This window comes from Aotus nancymaae, unplaced genomic scaffold (genome assembly GCF_030222135.1).
Source record: "Aotus nancymaae isolate 86718 unplaced genomic scaffold, 86718_ANA_hifiasm-v0.15.2.pri h1tg000064l_0, whole genome shotgun sequence".
NCBI classification, from domain to species: Eukaryota; Metazoa; Chordata; class Mammalia; order Primates; family Aotidae; genus Aotus; species Aotus nancymaae.
The window spans coordinates 5,642,844-5,665,982 of NW_026988478.1; the positions used below are offsets into that span (position 1 = coordinate 5,642,844).

At 55.2% G+C, this 23,139-nt stretch overlaps 1 protein-coding gene across 2 annotated transcripts in view; it reads right to left on the bottom strand.

The window, feature by feature from the left end:
- Positions 1-1,547: 1,547 nt before the first annotated feature.
- KLHL25 (kelch like family member 25) overlaps positions 1,548-23,139 on the bottom strand; it is a 35,744-nt gene continuing 14,152 nt past the window's right edge. Inside the window, exons 1-3 of one of the 2 annotated variants that reach the window (XM_012448901.2) lie at positions 22,191-22,255; positions 10,970-12,774; positions 1,548-3,318 (exon numbers count right to left, since the gene is read on the bottom strand). In XM_012448901.2, coding sequence (XP_012304324.2) covers positions 10,994-12,763 — 1,770 coding nt within the window. In that variant the 5' untranslated portion in view covers positions 12,764-12,774; positions 22,191-22,255 and the 3' untranslated portion in view covers positions 1,548-3,318; positions 10,970-10,993. Of the gene's footprint in view, positions 3,319-10,969; positions 12,775-22,190; positions 22,256-23,139 lie in introns of those variants that run through there. The other variant, XM_064366105.1, reaches the window with a different exon arrangement.

Here is a 23,139-nt window from a genome sequence, read left to right on the forward strand (position 1 = left end):
ACATTCTGTCAATTGCAACTGTGTTGCCCCCTTCTCTTCCTCCTTCTAGCGTGAGACCTTGGGTAAGTTACAGTGACCTCTGGGCCCATTTCCTCATCAGCAAGATGAGGACGAGAATGTCTACCTCCAGGGGTCACTGCAAGGTTAAAGAAGGTAATTACACAAAGCGCTGGCCAGTGGGCAGCACACAGTGGGGGTCTGACCAATGTTGGCAGCACAGAGCCAGGCTCTCGGCGGACGGCAGCTCTGCATGCTCCCAGAGAAGCAGGAGGCAGGCGGTGTGCCCAGGTTCCAACTCCTGACCCAGCGTGTAGGGGAAGAGGCTGCCGTCTTCATGTCCATGCTCCTTTTACTTGGTGTTGGAATCCTGGAGTCTTCTCAGGACACTTCCCAGTCCTGCTCGCAGTAAGGTGTGGAAGTGACTGAGTTCTAGTCCTTGGGAAAATGCAGAAGCTATGTGTGCAACTGGAATGCAAATGGGGTGGCCAGGGCTGGATTGCCAGGGTGGACCAGGAAACCACTGCCTTGCATGGAAGACGGTGGGGCAGGGAGGAGGTGGGGTGCAATGTGGAACCCCGTGGGCCGCGGCCAGCTCACACTGGTCCTGTGACTGTCCGGCAGGGGCTCACACTCACCCTGTGACTGCGTGACAGGGAACGTCACCTCTGCTGCTGTCTAGGTTGTGCTCACAGGACTCTAGCTGGAGCCAACTCCTGGTGTCCGGTGCCCAGAGGGCCGAGCTCAGGGCTGTGTGGAAGCGGTGGCATTCACCTGTGATCCCCAGCACTGCTGCAGGCGGACAGTGCCAGGCGAGCGCCAGGGCAGCCCAGGAGGGGCTAGTGGGAGTATGCGCATGCACCATACTCACCTCTGAGACACACCCACTCATTCAAGATCATTCCATTTTCTAAGGAATGTGACCTCACGCCCATACGTTAGCATCTGAAGCACTTCTTACACTGTGAAACCGCCATTTGGATTTTGTGGGCTGGCATGCCACTGACCACCACGGAAGCCACCACTGAGAGTCACTGTACCGGGGCACCTCTGGGTTCCAGTTCACAGCACAGCCATCCTGCACCCAGGCCATGCCACAGCATGACCTCTTGGGCTGCTGCTGTCTGAGGGGTGCCTGAAGGTCAGACCACAAAACACAGAACACGATGTTTACCTGTGGGCATACGCTTGAGCTCTCGAGGTTCAGGTGACTATGAAAATGCAGGAGGAGGGCACGTAGACCAGGGCCCACAGCGCAACCAACAGGCGCAAATGGTGGTGTGAGCTGGCGCTGCAACCGAAAAGCTGCCTCCTGGAGACATCTCACCCCTGTGAATTGCACTTGGGTTATTTTCAGACAAAGGAGCATCAACTGGGGGTTCCACATTTTCGAATGGATGGAATTACATTCCCAGCTTGTATTCACCAGTTTCTAGGAGAGAATCACTCTCAAAAAAAAAGGTAGACAGGATCAGGACTCTCTACGTGAATCAACTTTATGGCTTCTAAAGTAACTTCAGGAGGCACAGGAACTGGGGGGTAGCTCTCATCTGGGTGGGCCCCCACTTCCCAGCTCATGAGGGGCAGATGCCAGCAGGCAGGGTTTGAGCCTTGGCTGGTGGGACAGGACTGAAGTCAGACAACAGCTGTCTCCAAGACTGAGCCCAGCACACGAGGCAGGCAAAGAAACATCTCAACTCTGTTTATTAAGTTAGAAAACTGATAAAAGCAACACAACTTTGGGGAAAGCACCATGGCACGTCCTGTGTGCTATGTGAAAAGTGTGCTTTATCTCAACCAAGATAAAGTCCAGGCGCCCTCCCTGCAGCCCCAGCAGAGCCATCCCCTATGACCACAGCCAGGTGTCTTCAGGCGGGGTCTGCTGGGTCTATAGGGTCCAAGGAGCCCCATGTAGCCAGCGCCCCACGACAGAAGTGCATCAGTGGGCGAATCCTGCCCAAAGGTCCCACTCCCCGAAGAGGCCTCCAGGACCCACACCAAGGCATGGGGACAATCAGGGCTGCTTAAGTAACTGGTTTGTGGTGCAGCCCCCACTGCTGCCCTAATCCTGAGCCAGTCAAGCAGTGTTCACACTGCAGATGCCTGAGAAGCCACAGGTGTGGACACGCTGCCCAGCACCCTGCCAGGACACCAACACCTCCGCACCCTCAAATGGTGGCTTGGAGTGGATGAGAGGCGTTAGGATAGTCACTGACAGGCGCCAACCTCCCCACAGCCCAGATGTGAGGGAGGTACTGGTGAGGGACCCCAGTGACTGAGGAGGTGACAGCAATGAACAGATGTTCGGCAGGTCTCTCGGGGCCATTCTTATCCTGGAGCTCAGGGAGCAGACAGGGCCCGAGACAAAAGAGGAAGGCAGGGCCGCCACTGTCCTCCACACGAGACGATGTGGCCCTGGTGCCATCTGCAGGGCACACCCTGGGGTCCCTCTGCTGTCTCCAGCTTGCAGCTGCTCCTGGTCTTGGCGCGGTCTGCTGGGAAGGAGCCCCTAGTGCTGCTGGCAGGCGTGTGCGATGGGGGTCACTGCTGCCTCTCAGGGTGGGCTCTGAGGAGGGGAGGTCCCCAAGGGTACTTGGAATCTTGACTCTGCCACAGGCCCAGCTCCGATGAGTAGGCACGAGCATCTGTGTCCCCACCGGGCCACGGCACTGGGCAAGGCCCTGAGTGGGTAGGCTGGGACTTACAGCTTTGCGGGAGAGGTCTGCAGACCTTGGAGGTCTGGGTGTCCTTTGCTAATAAGGCCTTGTGGATGTCACTGAGGCCCCCTGCAGAATTTCTGCCCCTTATAAAATCTGTCCCGGGTTCTCTCCTCATCACCTTTCTGGTCTCAACCTGGGACCTGGCTTCCCAGGCCTGGGACACCATCTACAGATGGTGATCCAGCCCCAGCAGGGTGGGCCAGGAAGGAAGGGCTGTGCCCGCAGTGCCGCAGGTCCTGAAGCCCACCCAGGGCTCCTCCCTGCCCCTGCCTGCCCGGCCCCAGTCCACGACCTGCCAAAAAGGTGATCTCAAGGCTTGCAAGTGTCCTTCTCCCTGAGGCCAGGGTCAGTCCTGGTGGCAGTCTATGCCCCTCTGGGAGGAATCTCTTCCCACAAACCACTGCAAAGCTGAAAAGGCCCCCAGGGGTACAGATGCAAGAGACGCTTCTCTTCTCTTGCCTCAAGCTCAGAACAGCTGAAGGCTGCTGCTCCCCAGAGTCGGCAGAGCCCCTTCCACCTCTCGGAGTGCTGGCCCAGGGCTGGCTGAGCTCCCACTGTGGCAGACAAGCCAAGGCCACGTTGTGACACTGAGGGCCGCAGTCTGTGGAGGGATGAAAGAAAGAGAAAATCAATCAGTGGCCACATTGTTCTGTCCTGATCTGGAACAAAATGACAACGAAGCAGCTACCTGTGAGGCTCAGGCGTCAGAACTCCAGACGCAGCACTCACCAGCAGCACAGTCCCCGGCGATTCAGGCACCTGGGGCCTGCTTCCCCCACTGAGTGTGACAGATGATTTAGGTGTCAAGCTGATTGGATTCGGGGATACCCAGATGCCCGGAGGGGGAAAATTGTGTATTTTAAGTGCTGCCACAGGCGCTGAGCCTGGCCCTCTTCTCCTGGAAGGGAAATGCAGGTGGCCTGGTACTTGTGAATGGCTGGGCTGCCCCGGTGCATCTGTGTGGTTGCTTCCAGAGGGGACCAGTGTGAGAGCCGTGGCCTGGGTGGGGAAGATCCTCCCTCAGTGCAGGCCCTCACCATCTGATGGGCTGGGTCCCTGCTGGAACACAGAGCTAAGGAAATAGGAACTCAGGCTTCTTTCTTCTGGAGCTAGGTTGCTCTCTTCCTGCCCTCAGGCATCAGAGCTCCAGGTTCTCCGGCCTTTGGACTCTGGGACTTGCTGCTCACCACCCCACCCCCGCCCCAGGCTCTGGGGCCTTAGTACTTGGCCTGAGCTCTGCCCTCGACTTTCCTGGTTCTGCACCTTGCAGCCTATCATAGGACTTCTCAGCCTCCATCAAGTGAGCCAATTCCTCTAATATAAGAAGTTCCCTCTCATATTATGCCTCGGAAGGGAAAGAGGTGAGCCCTCCCACACAGGGGGGCAGAGGCAGGCAGAGCACTCTAGCAACCCTGCGTGTTCATCCGCTCCACGAGGCAAGGAGTCTCAGCAAAGTCGTGATTAATGGTTGACGCTATCCGGGGATTTTGGCTTTGGTTGTATTTAACCTGTACGTGTTAGCTTTACAGTTGTGTAAGACCAAGAACGTAAGAGTTTTCTAGTTGTATGTGTGTATCCAAGTAACCTTAGTAACACTTCAATTAAAACACTGAAGGCAGCACCGCGGCTCCGTGGGACTTTCCCCTTTAAGTGGGGTGCACCTCTCCGTCCCTCACAGTGCTGGGCCCTCTGCTCTCTCAAGGCTGCTCTGCAGGAATTCTGCCCTCCCCAGGTGGTCAAGTTGTTTCCGGATACAGAGGCTGGGTTGGGCGGCTGAGAAGGTCCCCAAATGCCTCCAAGCTCCTCACAAGTGAGAAACTGGGGTCACAGGGGCCCCTGAGATGCTCTAACATGGCAAACCTGGTCCTCTGGGGCCTGGCCACCCGATCCTGGCCCTGTCCCCTCTAAGATGACAAACTCAGTCATCTGGGGCCTGGCTGCCCGATCCTGGCTCTGACCCCTCTAAGATGGCAAACCCAGTCCTCTGGGGCCTGGCTGCCCGATCCTGGCCCTGTCCCCTCTAAGATGGCAAACCCCGTCCTCTGGGGCCTGGCCGCCCGATCCTGCCCTTGTCCCAGCAACAGCATATGCCGACATGTGGTCCCTTCATGGTGAGGACTCACTGCTACCTGGAACTAAACATCCATGCCACCTACCTGGGGGTACCCCTCAAGGTGCTCTGAGCTGTTGAGAGGAATACAGACGACAGCTTAGGATCTGGGGAGCCTCAAGGCCAGGCTCCTGTGTTCCCTCCCAGGCTGGGTCCCCTTAATTTTTGGCAGGTGCTCCCTGGGGCCTGGCCTCCTTATCTATGACCTGGGCTAATCCTCCAGCTTGCAGAGTGGATGGAGGGCAGCGGCCGCCCTCCATTTCCTGTGTGCAGCAGGCCCTGGCCAGCATGCATCCTGTGGGCTGTTGGCGTAGGGCTTGCCCCACTGGACTCAGCCTGTTCCATCGAGGATGGGATGATGCCCTATCCCCCAGCCCGGCACAGGAATGAATGACTGCTGATAACTGGACGGATGGACTCCCATCCTGGGCACTTGCCTAGTCAGGCCCAATCCTTGAGGCTGGTAGAAACCCTCAGGCCTGCACTCTGGGATTTCCCACCTGTAGCAATTTTTTTTTTTTTTTTTTGAGACAGTCTCACTCTCGTTGCCCAGACTGGAGTGCAATGGTGCCATCTTGGCTCACTGCAATCTCCGCCTCCCAGGTTCAAGCAATTTCCCTGCCTCAGCCTCCCGAATAGCTGGGATTACAGCCATGTGCCACCACGCCTGGCTAATTTTTTATATTTTTAGTAGAGATGGGGTTTCTCCATGTTGGTCAGGTTGGTCTCTAACTCCCGACCTCAGGTGATCCGCCCACCTTGGCCTCCCAAAGCGCTGGGACTACAGGCGTGAGCCACCCTGCCTGGCCTGTAGCAACTTCTTTTAAGGCAGGAGAGAAGGTGCTGCACTGCCCCTTCTGCAGCAGTGTAAGCCACAGTGATTAATGAGCTTGGCCTTTCCCAGGGCTGCGACTGGAGCCCCTGCCCTGCACCCCAGTGGCTACAGTGGCTAGGCCCCAGTAACGCCTGTGAAGGGAGGACAAGCTGTCAGAAGCTGGACGCCTGCCTGGCATTCGGCAGCCCCCCATGCTGGAGGTGGGTGGGGAGAGAAGGGTTGGGGGACTGCACCTTAAAGGGCCTGGGGGGAGTACCCAGTGGAAGACAGAAGGAAGGAAGGTTTGCAGCAAGACCACCCTTATGGGGAACCAGGGGCCTCCTGCGGCCACTGGCTGCTATCCCCTAGGCCATGGATCTAACCCCAACACTGGAGCAAGGGGCTGCCCTGGAGGTCCTGCTATCACCCAGATTCCAGCTCAGCAATTCCCCGCTGCTTCTGGGCAGCTGCTGGCCAAGCCTGTGCTCTGTGCCAAGGACGCAGATGTGAGGATGCCAGTGACCAGCTCCCTAGACGCGCCTGCAGGCATGCAGCACACTCAGGGCTCCAGTCCTGCTCCAGCCTTACTCGCTGTTCATCTGATGGCAACTGTCTCCCCTCTCGGAGCCCTAGTGGGGGCCCTGTAACAGCAGGACCTCCGACAAACAGCTCTGGAGTATGACGGGATGCCATGCAGATGCTCACACCTACCAAGAGCTCCAACAGGAGGCCAGGACAGGGAAAAGAAAATGCTTGGGGACATACAAGGGCCACAATCCGGGGTGCAGAGGAGAGGCCACAGTGTCCAGGGGTCCTCCTGGTGGCTTCTGAAGCTTATGTCAAAGTCTTGCAAAGGGCCCTCCAGGCATAGGGACAGTTGGGCCCAGCGTGGACGCGGGAGATTCAGCCATGTTCATGGGGACTGGCGAGAGCTGGACTTCTCACCAGCACCCTTGGCCTGAACCCCGCTTCTGCCTGGGACAGCAGAGTCAGGGAGGGGAATGTGGGGGGTGGCGGTGGGGTGGCAACAGAAGCCATCTCGGGCCCAGGTACTGCCAGATGACACTCTAGGTGGCCGATGACCTGGGCTCAGTGAGGAGTGCTATGGTCACGGGGGAGCCCACCCTGGGGTGGCGGGGGGTAGGAGGCAGGAGTACCTGTTTCCACCCTTCCTGGTCCCGTCCTTGTCGAGGGCACTCCACCCAGCTCCCTGAAAGCCTTGTCTGGTTCCAGGGCTCGGTCCCTCCCACTCAGAGCCACAGCACAGGCCCCAGTGTGCGGCTGCCTGAGTCGGGGGCTCTCCTCCGGCTCAGCCCTGGCAGTGCCACAGTGGTCGCCTAAGTGGCCCAGCAGCAAGAGCTCTGCTTGCTGACACTGTGGCTCCCTTTCCTAGGGACATGGGGAGGGCTAGGCATGCCTGGGCATTGGTTTCTGTGCTGCAGGCCCGTCTGCGGAGAGCCCAGTTCACTCTGGGAGACTGAGCTGTCCAGGCAGAAGGTGGACAGGAGGGGCTCTGCAGAGCATGGGAACAACCCAGGGTCACCCCGAGGAGACAGAAGCCATGGGAGTGGGGCGGCCTCAGGCGGAGGAGGGGCTGCGCAGAGGGTCTCTGGATGGCTGCCAGGCCCATGAGAAGGAAGCGGCTGGAACGCAGGGCAATGACAGAAGCCTAAGAGCAACCCAGACTCAGCGTAGCAGCTGGGAAACACGCAGCCCAGAGCGGCTTACGAACGCCTTCGGGACATGGCTCTGGGATGACAGGGTCTGGAAGTAGCTTCCCAGTCAGATCTGGGACTGGTTCAGTCTTGTGTCCCCACTTCTTCGTCCCTAAATGGGGCTGATGACAGCAACTCCGTGACAGACTGAGGAGGACTCAGGCAGGAATAGGGCATGTGCCCACAGAGGAAGAGCAGTCATGGGGGGATGGGCCTTTCTAGAGGGAGGGACTAAGCAGGGACATCTAGAGGCCCTTGCAGCCCACAGCACCCCAAAACTATCAACATCAGCATCCCCCGTCCTCCATGGCTACCCCTTTTAAAGCTGCTTCTGAAAGTGGCAATCGTTTATCTCTATTCAAGTGCTATGAGTAATACAATTTCCACTCCCATTGTCCAGACGGGGAAGCTGAGCCTCAGGGGAATCAAGTAACCAGTCCAGGGTGGAGCAGCCAAAAAAATCACAGCAAAGACACTATGCATGCTTCCCTTCCAGGGCGCTGGAGCAGAGCAATTCCTGGAAGAGCACGTAATTCACTAGGTCCAGCTGACAGCCAGCGCGAGGTGGGAGGGAGCCTCTGGGGCAGCCCTGGTCTGGAGGCTCAGACAAGAGATGGTCTTAGCTGCCTGAGGCCAGGGGCATGGGCCCCCTCACCCTTCCCCGGCTGGCTGGCCTGGGGTGGAAGGAGCCTCCATTTCCCACAAGTGACATTCCCCAGGTTCCTAAATGACCTAGAGAATAGCAACAGGGAATTAATGAGGAAATGCCAGTATCCTCTTAGAATCTCACTCCTCAGGAAATTAGGAAATTTGGCAGGTCTGATTTTTCTCCAAAGAGAGCAGATTAAAAAAAAAAAAAGATGAAGGCTGGGCGCAGTGGCTCATGCCTGTAATTCCAGCACTTTGGGAGGCTGAGGCAGGTGAATTACCTGAGGTCAGGAGTTTAAAACCAGCCTGGCCAACGTGGTGAAATCCTGTCTCTACTAAAAATACAAAAAGTAGCTGGGTATGGTGGCATATGCCTGTAGTCCCACTTACTTGGGAAGCTGAGGCAGGAGAATTGCCTGAACCTGGGAGACAGGTTCAGTGAGCTGAGATCACGCCACTGCACTTTAGCCTGGGTGACAGAGCGAGACTCTGTTTCAAAAAAAAAAAAAAAGAAAACAGAAAAGCTGTAAAAGAGAAAAGCGGGCCGGGTGCGGTGGCTCATGCCTATAATTCCAGCTACTCAGGAGGTTGAGGCACAAGAACTGCTAGAACCTGGGAGGTGGAGGTTGCAGACAACACTCCACTGCACTCCAGCCTGGGTGACACAGCGAGACTGTGTCTCAAAAAAAAGAAGAGCAAAGCGGTGCTCCTATTCATGCTGGCCTCTGTGAGCCCAAACACCGTGTTTGCCGATTTGATGCCTGGGCCTGGGCCGTCCTCGCCTGCATCGTCTTTTTTTTTTTTTTTTTTTTTTTTTTGAGACAGAGTCTCACTCTGTCGCCAGGCGCTAGGCTGGAGTGCAGTGGCAGTCTTGGCTCACTGCAACCTCCGCCTCCCGGGTTCAAGCAATTCTCCTGCCTCAGCCTCCTGAGTAGCTGGGACTACAGGTGCACGCCATCACGCCCAGCTAATTTTTGTATTTTTAGTAGAGACGGGGTTTCACCATGTTGGCCAGGATGGTCTTGATCTCTTGACCTCGTGATCCGCCTGCCTCCGCCTCCCAAAGTGCTGGGATTACAGGCTTGAGCCACCGTGCCCGGGCTGCATTGTGTCTCTTTAAGGGACTCAAAGGCTTGGCTGGGTCTGATTTAGAGGCTGAACCATCAGGTTCCATTGAGAAGCAATCCCAGCTAAGAATGACTGTGTTCGCTAGGGAGAGCTTTCAGCATTTGTGTCAGCAGCCGCTGGCTCATTGAGAAAATTAATTTTCTAGCTCAGGCCAGCTCCTGACAGGGTTCCTGTGACCTGAAGCTGAGCCCACAAACGGGGATCAGTGCCACCACCCAGCGCTGTGGGAGGCTCCCTCCGGTGAGAAAGCTCGTCTTCCATAGTCTCCTCTAGGGCTGAAGGCAGAGCGTACCCAGGGATCTCCTGCCCCCATCCCAGGGGTGAGGGGCCCAGGAGAGCAAGAGCTGGGAGAAAGGCCAAGTGGCACACACCCTGGCCTTTCCCAGGCCGGGCCACAGAGGGCGTGTTAGGCACAAATTCCTTCTCTGGCATCTACCCCATACCTGCCAGGCTGGCTGGGACACCCTCTCTCATGGCAGGACCCTACACTGACCCTGCCCGCAGCTCAGCTTCTCAGGAGATTCCGCCAGCAGCAGATGAGACTTTCCTCCCGCCCGTTCCTTCCCTTCACTGCAGGGTCTGCAGAGCCTGGCCCAAGCTGCTCCCAGGGTCTCCGTCCCACTATCACCTCCTACAGAGCCCCTTGCATGTCACCTGTTTTCACAGCAATTCCACACAGTGAAGGTGCAGCAGCCATGGACACCCGCTCTGCGGGAAGTCCTACTCCAAGGCCCTCGAGGATGACCTCGCTCAAGCCAGACGCCTGCCGGCTTTGAGGAAGGACCTCTCCCCAGCCCCTGCACGCTGGTGAGCACACAGCTGCCCCCAGGAGAGACAGCACCCAAACCAAGGCTGCCTGTCCCCACCATGCAGGCTTTGGCTTTATTTGGGGGACTCCACCATGTAGACATGCTGGTTGGCAATCTTTTTTATTTTTTTTGAGATGGAGTCTTGCTCTGTCGCCCACGCTGGAGTGCAGTGGCACGATACTGGCTCACTGCAGCCTCTGCCTCCCAGGTTGGAGTGATCCTTCCCACCTCAGCCCCTCCAGTAGCTGGGATTACAGGTGTGCACCACCACGCCTGGCTAATTTTCTTGTATGTTTAGTAGGACAGGGTTTTGCCATGTTGCCCAAGCTGGTCTTGAACTAGGCTCAAGCTATCTGCCCACCTCAGCCCTCCCAAAGTGCTGGGATTACAGGTGTGAGCCATTGCGCCTGGGCCTGGTTGGCAGTCTTCATGCATATCATCACTCATCAGTGCCAGGAGAGTAACACTGTCCCGATTCCATGGGGAGGGGACCATTCTCCTGGACTCTGCCCTACTACACATTTCTTCCCTTGGCTTAGCTTCATCTGTATCTTTTCCCTGTAATAAACTTTAAGTGTGAGCCTAATAGCCTTCAGCGAGTTCTGTGAGTCCTACTGGCAAAACTGACAGAGGGTGGTTTGGGGGGGACCCCTTTGTTGCACCTGGTGTCAAAACTAAGAGCGGGCTGTGTGGAGATCGCACCCTCACACTTTGCAGGTTGACCCAAGTTCCACACAGCATTGTCAAAAGATCCCTGGGTGATTCTGAAGTGTAGCTATGTTTAGGAACCACCCTGCTGGTCTAAGGTTTTTGTCCCCATTTTGCAGCCTGGTTGAATAATTTGCTCCAGGTTAACTGCAAATAGAAGGCAAAGCCAGGAGTTGACGCCAGAGCACACCAGCCACCTGCTGCCCACCCAGACTTCCCTGGAAGACACGGTGACCTTCACCCAGAGTGGGACCAGGCAGGACTGCATTCCCCCATGACCCTTCCAGACCCAGAGTGGCTCTGGGCTGCCAGGGGCTCACCTGGCTGGGCTCGGCAGGTGCTCCTCAAGCGGGCAGGTGCTTCCAGGTGCTGACGAAGGCCGTGGGGATGAGTGAGTAGGGCACCGTGGTGATGCAGTTCCATGTATCTGAAGTGGGGTCATAGCAGTCCAGAGTCTTACACCTCTGGGTCCCAAAGTAGCCCCCGACCACATAGAGCTTGTTGCCGGAAGCCAGGGCGTGGCAGGACATGCGCTTGGCGGTCATGTCCCCAATCCGTGTCCACTGGTTGGTTTCACAGTCAAAGCGGTAGGCCGAGGCAGCCGTGAATTCCGTATCACCCCCCATGATGAAGATCTGGCTGCCCAGGACAGCGGCGGCTGTGTACCGCCAAGGCTGGGGACACTCGGCCTTGATCGTCCACCTGTTCTCTGAGGGGTCATAGCACTGGACTTTAGACACCATGTCCCGGTGGATGCTGGTTCCTCCAAAAACAAAGAGCTTCAGCTTGGCGCTCACCACTGCAGCATTGCTGACGCCGTCCCTCAAGGGGGCCACCATCATCCACTTGTTGGCCCCAGGGTCGTATTTCTCCACTTGCTTCAGGGAGACAGAAGGTGAGGCCGGGAAGACACCTGCCAGGGACGTGTGTCCCCCCACCACATACAAGCAGTTCTCCAGCTCAGCTGAGCCGTGGCCAAAGCGGGCAATCAGCATGGGCGCCGCCTTGGACCACTCCTCATGTACAGTGTCGTACACCCAGACGTCCTTGGAGACCCCATTCTCGGAGCCCCTGCCCCCCGTCACATAGACCTTGCAGCCGATTGCCGAGGCGCTGAACTCCTTCCGGGGGCTGGGCAGGTCAGCCTTGGGGATGATCTCTTTGGCCTTGTGGTCCACCTGGTAGATCTTGTCGCACATGAAGGTCTGGCCCCCAAGGATGAGCAGCGTGTGGCCTGCCTTGCGTGGCCGGGCACAGGGGCTGGTGACCACGCCGTCGTTCTGAAGGATCCTGGTCTTGCAGCACAGGGCCTCGTCTATGATGAGCTTGGTGCGCTCATCCGCCATGAGGAGGGCCTCGCTGGAGACGGCCTCCTGCAGGCAGTCTGACGGCAGCAGCGCCAGCCGCACGCTGCGGAGGAGCTCGGGCAGGTGGGCCTTCCGCGGCTCCAGGTCGTGCTTCACCCACTGAAGGATGGCCTCGAAGACCACCCGCTCGTCCTCGGTCTCCAGCTCATCACTGGAGATGAGGTCCAGCAGCGTGTCCTTGGACAGGCTGTTGAAGTCCTCACTCTGCCGCACCGTCTCAAAGTGCACCAGGCACATGCGCCAGGAGAACTCGTACAGCCGGCGGCACTGGTGGGCGTCCGAGAGCAGCATCATGGCCAGGCAGTTGGAGGGGAAGAGGTTCTTCTCCAGGAACTCGGCGGCGGCATCCCGCACGTCGTGGAACTGCAGCATGTCACCCGCCTCCAGCAGCGACTCAGCGTTCTCCTCATTGATGGCGATGCGTGAGGAGTAGGCAAAGTCCAGCAGCAGCTCCAGCACCTCCGGGTGCAGGTTGTCCTGGAAGTTGACAGTGTCGTCCCGGCTCTCCCGCAGGCCGTGGCTGAACATGGCCTCAAAGTAGCGGCTGGAGGCGGCCAGCACGGCACGGTGACAGGGGAAGGCACGGTCGCCCGCCCAGAGCGTGACATCAGTGAACATGCAGTGCTTGCGTAGCGTGTTGAGGTGGGCCAGCACGCAGTCCGGGTGGGAGGCCTTGTGGAAGAGGGTGACGTTCATGGAGCCTGTGCTGCTCCGCGACTTGCGGGTCTCATGGACGCTGACCGACATGGTGCACCAGCCTGTGAGGGAACAAGCCCACAGGTCAGAGGAGCCCCTCCTGTCCATCTGCCCTCTCAGGGCTCACTCTTCAGCACAAGCCCCCTTGCCCCCCTCCCACCCCCTCTCTGCTCACCTCTGCTAAACCAAGTCCCTCTCCCACAACCACGTCGCCAAGGACAACACAGGCAAGAGTGGCTGGGTCTCACCCTGCCCTGCAGAAACTGGTTCTGTTCTCCATGTATGGGCCAGCTCTGGGACAAATATCTTTGGCCTGCCGATGAGCCACCCTGCAGCCAAGCTCGAGTTGAGGCTGCCTCCCATGGTTAAGAGAACATGCAGGCGGTGTTCCTGACTCAGGCAGGTGTCCGGCAGAGCTAAGGAACTGGTGCCTTAGACCACATTCCACTCTCATGACAGCCTTCTGCAGAAGCTTCTCTTGGGAGTCCCACTATACAGCTACAGAAGCCACAGCTCAGAGAAGCAAAGAAACTACCCAAAACACCACAGCCAGGATTCTCACATGGGCTGTCCGGTTCTGGAGCCTGATCTCTGTCCAAGGTGACGGATCCTTGCAGGGTTAGCTATGGACACCCAAGCAGAGCCTCATGTACCCTCTTCCCTGCTCCCAGCAGACTCTGCCCTGGGCTGGGCTCCAGGTGGTACTGGCCAGACATCCCCCTTGCCTTTGGGAATATCCCCACGAGCCGCCATCATGGCCCAAGTGCTCAGTGGAGACATGTTCTCTGAATCCAGGTACAGCGGTCTTCACCTAGTTGTGCAAGTGATGGCCTGAAGGCAGGCCCACCAGTGACTCACACTCGAGACCAAGGCAGAGGCCCAAATGACAGCAGGACATGCTGAACTCTAACTGAAGCGATCCAGATTTGCCTCAGCCAAAGCAGAGGAACATGCAGCCAGAGCTTCCCCAGTCCCCCAAGTGACTCCAGGATCCTAGGTCTGAGCGACACCTCCCCTGCCTCCCTCGTCTGCCCCTCTCCACCACGCCTGGCGATCTGGTGCTCAGAGTGATGGTCTGTGCCAACAAACAGGTTCACTGCCTGCTCGATCCGGGGGATTTTCAAAGCACTGTCATTAACATCCAGCAAAACTCGTATGCCTAGAGAAAATGTGGCCAAAAAGCAAACTGCATTCCAGCATCTTGACTCCCTAAAAGCCCGTGCTGCTGTCTTCCTGCTGGTAATGGGGCCAAAAAACAAAAACCCTAAACAACAAAGTTTTTCATTTTTAATATTCAAAAGTATATAACTCCCCTGCAGCCTCCTGCTCCAAGTCAATTTCCTACTTAGGTAATAATCTGGTAAAGGAAGGAAGCAATTTCATGCTTCAATGAAATTAGAAATGAGTGTCCGGCTACCTGACTCTCTCTTGCTCACTCCTCCCCTGGCCAAGAGCCAGAGAAACTGAAGGGATTAGAGCTAGGCAAGGTCCCTGCTTTTGGGCTTAGGCAGGGAGGGCACAGGGGCCAAACTGGCCTTGCTGCTTGAGTCCCCAAGTTCCAGGCAGAATGCAGACCGTGGACCTGCCTAAGGCACTGCTGTCCAACCCTGCAGCCCACAGTCCACAGGGCTCCGAGGCGATGAGGTCAGCCCTTCTGGGGGCTGGGGCGAGAGCACTGGAAGCAGGTCCAGGCTGTACACTGTGGTCCCAGCTCCACCTCCACCCTGTACCTCACTAGTATTTTCTTGTAAAGTGAGATGCCCATCCTACTCAGGCCTCCACAACTCACTGGACAACTGACACGTGGTGGATACATGGCAACTACTTCCTGAGCACATCCTCGAAGTTGGGCCCTCAGATGCAGTGGCACGGGGCCTGAGGGGCTGCGCTGACCTGGTCCAAGGGAGGCTGTGCCAACAGCTCGGCCATGAATGATCAGAATTGCCCAACCTGAATTCCAGACCCTGCGACATTTCCCCAAATCTTGCTGTGATTGCTCAACCTTCACTCCAGTTTCCTCACCGCAGACCAGCCCCTTGGTCATCAGACAATTTCCCAAATGTGGCTCTGTCCCCTCCTTCACCACCCTACAGTGTCAGGACGTGTTTTCTGAGACAGAGTTTCATTTTTGTTGCCCAGGCTGGAGTGCAATGGCGCAATCTCAGCTCACCACAACCTTCGCCTCCTGCGTTCAAGCAATTCTCCTGCCTCACCCTCCCAAAGAGCTGAGATGACAGGCATGCACCACCAAGTCCAGCTAATTTTTCGTATTTAGTAGAGATTGAGTTTCATCATGTTGGTCAGACCGGTCTTGAACTCCTGACCTCAGGCAATCCATCCACCTTGGCCTCCCAAAGTGCTGGGATTACAGGCGTGAGCCACCGCGCCCAGTCAGTGTCAGGACATTTTAAGAGTTGTTGCCTCTGGCCTGCAGACTGTGCTGGGGGAAACTAGAGTCAAGGACCAGGAAGAACTCCAGTTCAAGCCCTGGGACTCCTAAGCCCAAGCCCTCTCCACTAAGGTCACGTTCAAGGGCCCTGATGCTGGTATCAGTTCCATTATCAACACACCTGTGTTTCCAAGGGCCTCCCTGCTCTAGGTCCCTAGGCACCTCATCGCACAGGCCCCCTGTCCCACCCTTGCCCTGCCGGGAGGTAGCTCATACTGATCTTGGGCTGAACAGCATCTTGAATGCCTGGGCTTGGACACTCCGGGTGCGGGGCCAAGCCCCTCTGGGATTCTCCTTACATACAGCACCCGCTGGGATCCCAGCTACCTCATCTTAGTACTACGGCCCTGGAACCAACACACCTAGTACCAACTCCACTCTGGGGCGCTGTGTTAACTGGGGTGCCTTCGAGGGCACCCAGGCAGAGACTCCCTTTGGAGGGGGTTATGGGCGGGACAAAGCAAGACTCAAAAGACTGAGAAAGCCAAAAAGCAAATTAAAACAGAGCAGCCACAATGGTCCTGAGAAGGAGGCAGAGCAGTGACCTCTCCAAGCCAACACTGAGCAGCAGCCCAGGGTCCCAAAGCTGACAGATATCCCGCCAAAGTTGGCGCCAAGAATGCCTGTCTGCTGACGTACACACTGACAACTCATGTACACACCCAGGCAGTTTCCCACCCCCCAGGGAGCTGCCAGCCTGGGGCACCTCTGTGCCAAGGGCAGAAGCACCTGCCCAGCTGTTTCCTCGGTTTGTCCCACCATCTGGGCAGCACCTGCCCCTGACCCAACTGATGGCAGCCACTTACTCATCGACTCAGCCTGATCCCATCTGAGGCACTGGAGCCCCACCTTACAGGCAAGGATGCTGACGCCCACTCAGGTTCTGGGGATGTTATTTGTGTACTGTCTCCCCAGCTGCACAAGAGGCCCAGAATGGCAGGCCCATGCGTGGTGCTCGCTGATGTGACCTCAATGGCTAGGACAGATTTTAGCACAGAGGTCACTCGATTTGATGGCATGGACCTGTCCATCTCTTCCTATGCCCATGATGAAGCCCTGAGACAAAGCATACGAAATTCATTCACATCACCTCCACCCTGACTGCCAGCCCAGCCACTTTCAAGACCCAGAAGAGAAGGCCCAGGCAGTGGTGAATGCAGGCCAGGCAGCTGTGACAAGTGACATGTGGTGGACAGGTGCCATTTCACTCATGCCAGCGCAACGCTGCCTCCTCCTTGCACTCACACCCTGACTTTTCTCGGAACCACCCACCTCCAGGCAGCTCAGCAGGTGGGATCCCAGGATGGGCACTGGCCCCCGGGTGCTGCACATCACTGGGCCCTGGGGATCAGGTGGGGAGTGGACGCATGCCAGGCCTGGCTGATCAGCCAGTGTCATCCTCCCGACCGCTGTGATGGGGCCTACACCCAGGACTGACCGATGAGACTCTATACTAATATGTTCACTGGAATTTTGAGGAATGAAGCAGGCTCTTTCCCCAGGACTGCTGAACGGACTGGACCAGGGCTGGGAGTGGGAATGGATGCTGGGTAGAGTTGCCACCTACCCAAGATGGAAGCCTGTGCAGAGGGCCGTGTGGAGTCCTGTGGTCCCTCAGTCTGCCCCCTCTCGCTGAGTCCTGTCACTTAAGGACTCAGGAGGTTATCAAGTGCCCTGAATTGGTGATCAGGGGCTGCTTGTCTCAAGCAGGGGGTCTCAGCTCTGTGTCCCTCCACCCCTTCCATCCAGCACTCAGGAGAATGGGTCTGTGCAATTATTTTCAGTTGCTCAAGATATATGTGTTCAGTACCAGTTATATACCCAGCCTCATAGTAGGGCCTAAGCCAAAGGCACCAGTGGCAGGTGTGGGGAGCATGTGAGAGGGCCAAAAAGCAGGTCCTGGGACACCTCCCTATGCCCAGGGCTCACACCTTTGGGGCCATAATCAATCAGACACTCTCCCTCTGCACATACCACAGAGTTGTTCTGATGACCTCAGCGTCGTCCTGGGCTTTGATGGATTTAAGGAGCATGGTGTAACTGCACAACGCTGCAAGGCCACAGACCTGCGACCCTTCTCCCTGCTAAGAGGAGTGGATCCACTTAGAAGCACTGCTCCCCATGGCAATCTTTACCTAGACTCGGCTGAAATATGCCAAGTAACAGTGTGCCTAGCTGGCTTCTCCCATCATCTTTGGAAAGTTAACTAAATGCACAAGGAAAGAAAGTAGCCAAGGGTAAGACTTTCGGAAGACTCCGAGTTTCGAGTTCCGGAGAAAACTCGCCACACTCACAGAAGATTCCAGTGACAGAATGCTAAAGGCCTATTCTGAGAGAAATAGGAACCAGGATGCCATCAGAGCTGCTTTTTCCATGCCATGCTCAGCAAGGCCTCACTTAGTCTGGCAGCAGCACTAACCCCTTCCCATCTGCCTCCACTAACCAAGAGTTAGCAAGGCTCAAAAACAGGGTGTCAGCTCGGTCATTTTTCACTAGAGCATGGGGTAAGTACAGAGGCACAGGGCTCAGAACAGCTTAAATCACCTCGGGAGCTCAGGGCCACGGCCAATCCACATGGCCCCTTGGTACAAACTGAAAACCCCTCCCCACTCCTGCAGCGTGAATTTTCGGTTTGCCAGGGTACCGGCAGTGTACCAGTCTCTGGCTTAGCAGGAAAACACCTTAGGAAACTCGGAAAAGCCAAATCTTGTAATGGCAGATGTGGCTCTGCACCCAGGCACAAGACTTAGGAAAATGCAGCTGAAATTCAGCCCGCATGAAGCTGGGTGCCCTTATGCAGTGAACAACCTGCATGGTGGCTCAGAGTCACCCTGCAGGAGCTGAGGCTGACAGCAACGCGAGACCTGGCCCTTCCTGGCACCAAGTATGCACTGGTGCATCCGAGTCAGGATTCCACCAACGATGACTTCACGAAAACACAGAGCTGCGAGGACCTCAACATGTCCCTTTGCCAGGCCCTGGGCCCCACCAAAAACCCACTTCCACCAGTCCCATTTTACTGATGAGGAACCTGAGACTGGAGGCTACATTCTTGGAACTGGGGCCTGACTGCAGACTCTGAGCTCCTAATTCCTCAGGAAGGTGGAGGTGTTCAGTCAGCACTGGGAGGAAAGAAGATGGTAGGATGGACTCCTCGCTCTCCTGTCCCCTCCTGAGGACTGGCAGCACAGGCTAGGATGCACCAGCCACCCAGCCTGAGGTCCCCTGCCTGGGTTTCAGAGGCTGTGCTGGCAGCAACCATGTGTGAGGGCGCCCAGCCATGTTGCCACCTTTCAATGGCCCATTAAAAAAAAAAAAAGGGGCCAGGCACGGTGGCTCATGCCAGCAATCTCAGCATTTTCACTTTGGGAGGCCAAGGAAGGCAGATCATGAGGTCAGGAGTTCAAGACCAGCCTGGCCAGCATAGGTGAAACCCTGTCTCTACTAAAAAAACCGAAAAAATTATCGGAGCATGGTGGTGCACGCCTGTAGTCCCCAGCTGCCTGGGAGGCTGAGGCAGGAGAACTGCTTGAACCCGGCAGGCGGAGGTTGCAGTGAGCTGAGATTGCACCGCTATATCCAGCCTGAGTGACAGTGAGATTCTGAATGAAAAAAAGAATTAAAAAAAAAAAGGCTGGCAGGGCACAGTGGCTCATTCTTCTAATCTCAGCACTTTGGGAGGCTGAGGTGGGTGGATCACCTGAGGTCAGGAGTCCGAGACCAGCCTGACCAACATGGTAAAAAACCATCTCTGTTAAAAGTATAAAAATTAGCGGGCATGGGGTAGTCCCAGCTACTTGGGAGGCTGAGGCAGGAGAATTGCTCGAACCTGAGAGGTGAAGGTTGCAGTGAGCCAAGATAGTGCCACTGCACTCCAGCCTGGGTGACAGAGAGACTGTCTCAAAAATAAAAAGTAAATAAATAGCAAAAAAACCTTTATGTATCTTTATTCGATACTCTATGTATCTTTTTATTTAAAATGTAACTGATCAGAATTATTTATGTTTTTCAGTGTGTATAATTATTTATTTTGGTTTTGATTCAGTTTTTTATCGTGAAAAGATCTAAAACCTGCAGTGAAGTCACAACAATCGTGAAATGAGACCTGACGCCTTCTGGTCTCAGGGGGTGGTCAGTTTGCTGGGCAGTACTTAGACCTCCCAGTCCTCAGCCTCGCCCCATCTTCCTTGCCTCATTTTGGCCCCCACGCCTCCTGCACATAAATGGGCTGCCCACCGGGCAGTTCTAGAATGGAGCAAGGCTCAGGGAAGGGGTGAGGATGCCTGCTTCAGACAATGCTTGGTAATTAACGGTCTTCCTCTTGAGGCCATCCCATGAGGTCCCTGAATCAAACAGCCCCCAGCCAATGCCCACCCCAGCAGCACAGGACCACAGCCCTTCCGCAGCCTCTGGGAGTGGGGCAGTGAGACAACCTGGGTTGGCCTGCTGTTCTAAGGTCAAGATCAACAGTGCCACCAACCAATGCTCTCAAACTTGTGTCTCCTTCCCCACCCAGACACATGCACAGTATCCCTTGTGGACAATGAATCATAGGATTACTCTACACATGGCCCTACCTGTCTGCCTGCAGCCAAAGTCTGGAAAGTGAAGGGAGGTCCAGACAGACCCAGAGGGCCGGCCAAGGTTTCAGCACCTTCCCCACACGCTCCAGCCTTTTAACTTAATGCACCCAAACATTAAGCACACTTGAAGAGCAGCCACTTTAACTTCCAGGATTGACCGCTGAGTCCCAGGGTGACTGCAGCCTCTGGTCACGGGGGAGCGGGAACTGTGATTACAAGTTGAAAGATGCTACTGAGATGGATGCCTTCTCCACTCCTGGGGAATGGGTCGGATGGGGCACCATGCGGGGCCCTACCCAGGGCAGCAGCTCTGCCTTCACGCAGAAGGCACAGAACAGGAGGTAAAGGGTCAAGGCCTATGAAACTCCGCTGAAAGATGAAGCAACACTTGTTGCTAAAAATCAGTAGGAGATTCTGGCCAGGAAGGAAGCCAAATCAGATGCACGACTATCATGTACCTGATACTGTGCAGGACATTTTACATACAATATTTAATCCTCACCAAGCTCAACACGGTTATGACTTTCTGTCTTAATCAGGATGGATGAGGGTGTGCTGCAGCAACAAACAACCCCCAAATCTCAGCAGCTGTACAGGAGATTTTATTTCTTGCTCATACTAATAACACATGCATCATGGTTCAGGCGGTGGTGAGTGTTCTCATCAATTCCAGTCCCAGGAACCGAGATGACAGAGCTGCCACCATGTCGCCAGTCACTATGCCGAAGGGCAGAGAGAGAGCTCTAGAAAGCATAGCACTGACGAGTAAATGCTTGGCCTGGAAGGACACACACCACTTGTATTCACATCTCACTGGCCAAAACAGCTACATGCCTTCACTCACCCGCCAGAGAGCCAGAAAGTCCAATCCTGCCATATGCCACACTATTTCTGTAAAAAATGTACAGACAAGAAAATTGAAGGTCTGGGAACAGTGGCTCACGCCTGTAATCCCAGCACTTTGGGAGGCCGAGGCGGGTGGATCACGAGGTCAAGAGATCGAGACCATTTTGGCCAACATGGTGAAATCCTGACTCTACTAAAAATACAAAAATTAGCTGGGCATGGTGGTGGGCACCTGTAGTCCCAGCTACTTGGGAGGCTGATGCAGGAAAACGGCATGAACCTGGGAGGTGGAGGTTGCAGTGAGCCAATATTTGTGCCACCGTATTCCAGCCTGGTGACACAGCAAGACTCCATCTCAAAAAAAAAAAAAAAAAATACATAAAATAGAAGTTCGCAGGTTAATGATAATGGCAACAACAGTGCTAATCACAGTTGCTTAGTACTAACTATGTGCTGGGCACCATCTCAGTGCTTCATGTGTCAACTCACCTCATCCCTACTCGGTCTTAGGTATAATCATCATCTACATCTCACAGCTTAGGAAACTGGGCAGGAGGTGTTAAGCAATTTGCCCAAAGCTACTCAAGGAATGGGGGCAGAGCCCTGGACTCTGGCTTGCTGAGTCTGTTCCCATAACTACACTATGTGAGTTCACTGACCCAAGATTGGGGAAGGGGCGGTGTTCCAATCCAGGCCATCTCACTCTTTACTGAGCCAGCCTCCTGGAGCCCTCACGAACCTTAGTCTAGTGTCTTTGTGGTTGTCGACTGTAAACTGCAATGTCTGTGGAAACACATCACTATGGTTTACTAATCCATTCACCATAATTGTCTGAATTTTTATCCAAGGAAAGAAAAATGTCTTTGCTTCCGTTGGTTCACTGTATTCTCTCGAGATAAATCCTCCTTTCAAGAAAAGTGATAGTTTTTTTATGTCATACTGTCCTAAAAGTTCTGATTACCAGGTAGGCCACCCGCAAGCCACACTTAAACCACCCTGCGATGAAGAGGCTTCATTCAGCTCAGGGAGGGGTGGCGGCCCCTCTGCACCTGTCAAGGCCGATGGAAGCTGCCGCCTGGCTTCTACCTGCCGCATCCCGCTCCCTCTCAGCTTGGGGGTGCTGCCCTGGCTTCTTCTGGACCCCAGAGTTGGGAGTCATCTGCAAGCCTAGCTGCTGCTCCAGACAGGAGTAATGTCAATAAAATGGACACCACTGCTCTCACCACTGAGGGGACAAAAAGCTCGGTACTCAGGTTCACCCATCTGGCAAAGTAACTCATTTCCTTCCACTTATCCAGAGCAAGCCAGAGAGAGAAACAAAGAGGGGCAGAGAGACTGGCTCCCTCCTAAGCAAATGTGGTGTCCTGAGGAGGACTCCCCCTGGACAGCAGGACTGGCCTGGCCCTTTGCAAACAGATGCAGCCTGAGGGCCTGGAGGGAGGCTGTCTCTCCTCCTCGTCTGGTCCCACAGATGGAGCCATTAAAAGCACTCTGGCCTAGATATCACTTTCAATGAACCACCAGGAGTGACAGTCTTCAAGGAACACAAACACGCAGAACAGAACAAGAAAAGAACAAGAACCAAGCACTGGCCACTTACTGGTAGTGAATTTCTTGCTCCCTGTTCTCCAGAAGCACTGTTCTTCTCCAGGCTGTCAAGCTGATGCTGAATCAGAATGAGAATGCCTCTAAATTCTCAAAGCCCAAGGCACAACTCTTTCTTCCCCCGCAGAGCGAGATGGGTGGGGGGAGCATAGTTGGCACCACCTCTTTGGACAATTGGGCAACATCTTACAAAATGACAAATGCATGTGCCCGCTGACCCAGCATTTCCACTCCTGAAAATTTCCCTTCCACCACGCCTGCACATGAGCGAGGTTATACACCGCAGCACAGTTACAAAGCAAGGGCTGTGAACAACCGCAATGTTCATGAATACGAGGCCTGGTGAGATCTACCTGGGTACATTCACAGATGGAGTACTACACAGCTGTCAAAAAATCTAAATGACTGGCTTTCTGCGCTAAAATGAAAGAGCTGTGGATCAGGTGTTACCTTTGATATGTGTTAAAAAACAGACTATTCACACACCCACGTATGTAATATAGACACACCTACTGGCACGTGCACAAAATCTCTCTGGCAGGCTTTGTAAGAACTCAGTTACTGCTAGCTATGGTGGAGAGAGCAGGGGAGACTGTTTTCACTGCACACCCTTCTGACCTATTGAACTCTGTCCAAGGCGACATTATATTCAAGCACCCTGCTGTATGTGAGCCTTTGTGAAGGAGCCCTGCCTACATTCTTTCATTCAATCCTTTTAACATCCTTATAAGGTCTCACTGTCCTGGTTGTACAGATAGCAAACTGAGGCTCTGAGAAGGTAAGTAAAGTGCACACATCCTCAGTTTGGCTGGAGCCAGTATTCAAAGCTGTTTCACTCCAAAGCAGCAAACTGTGGGATATTTACAAAGACCAAGTACACTCCTGGACACCAACACCGCATGTGCCTCAACAGAGTCAAGCTGTTACAAACTCTGATTTCCTAA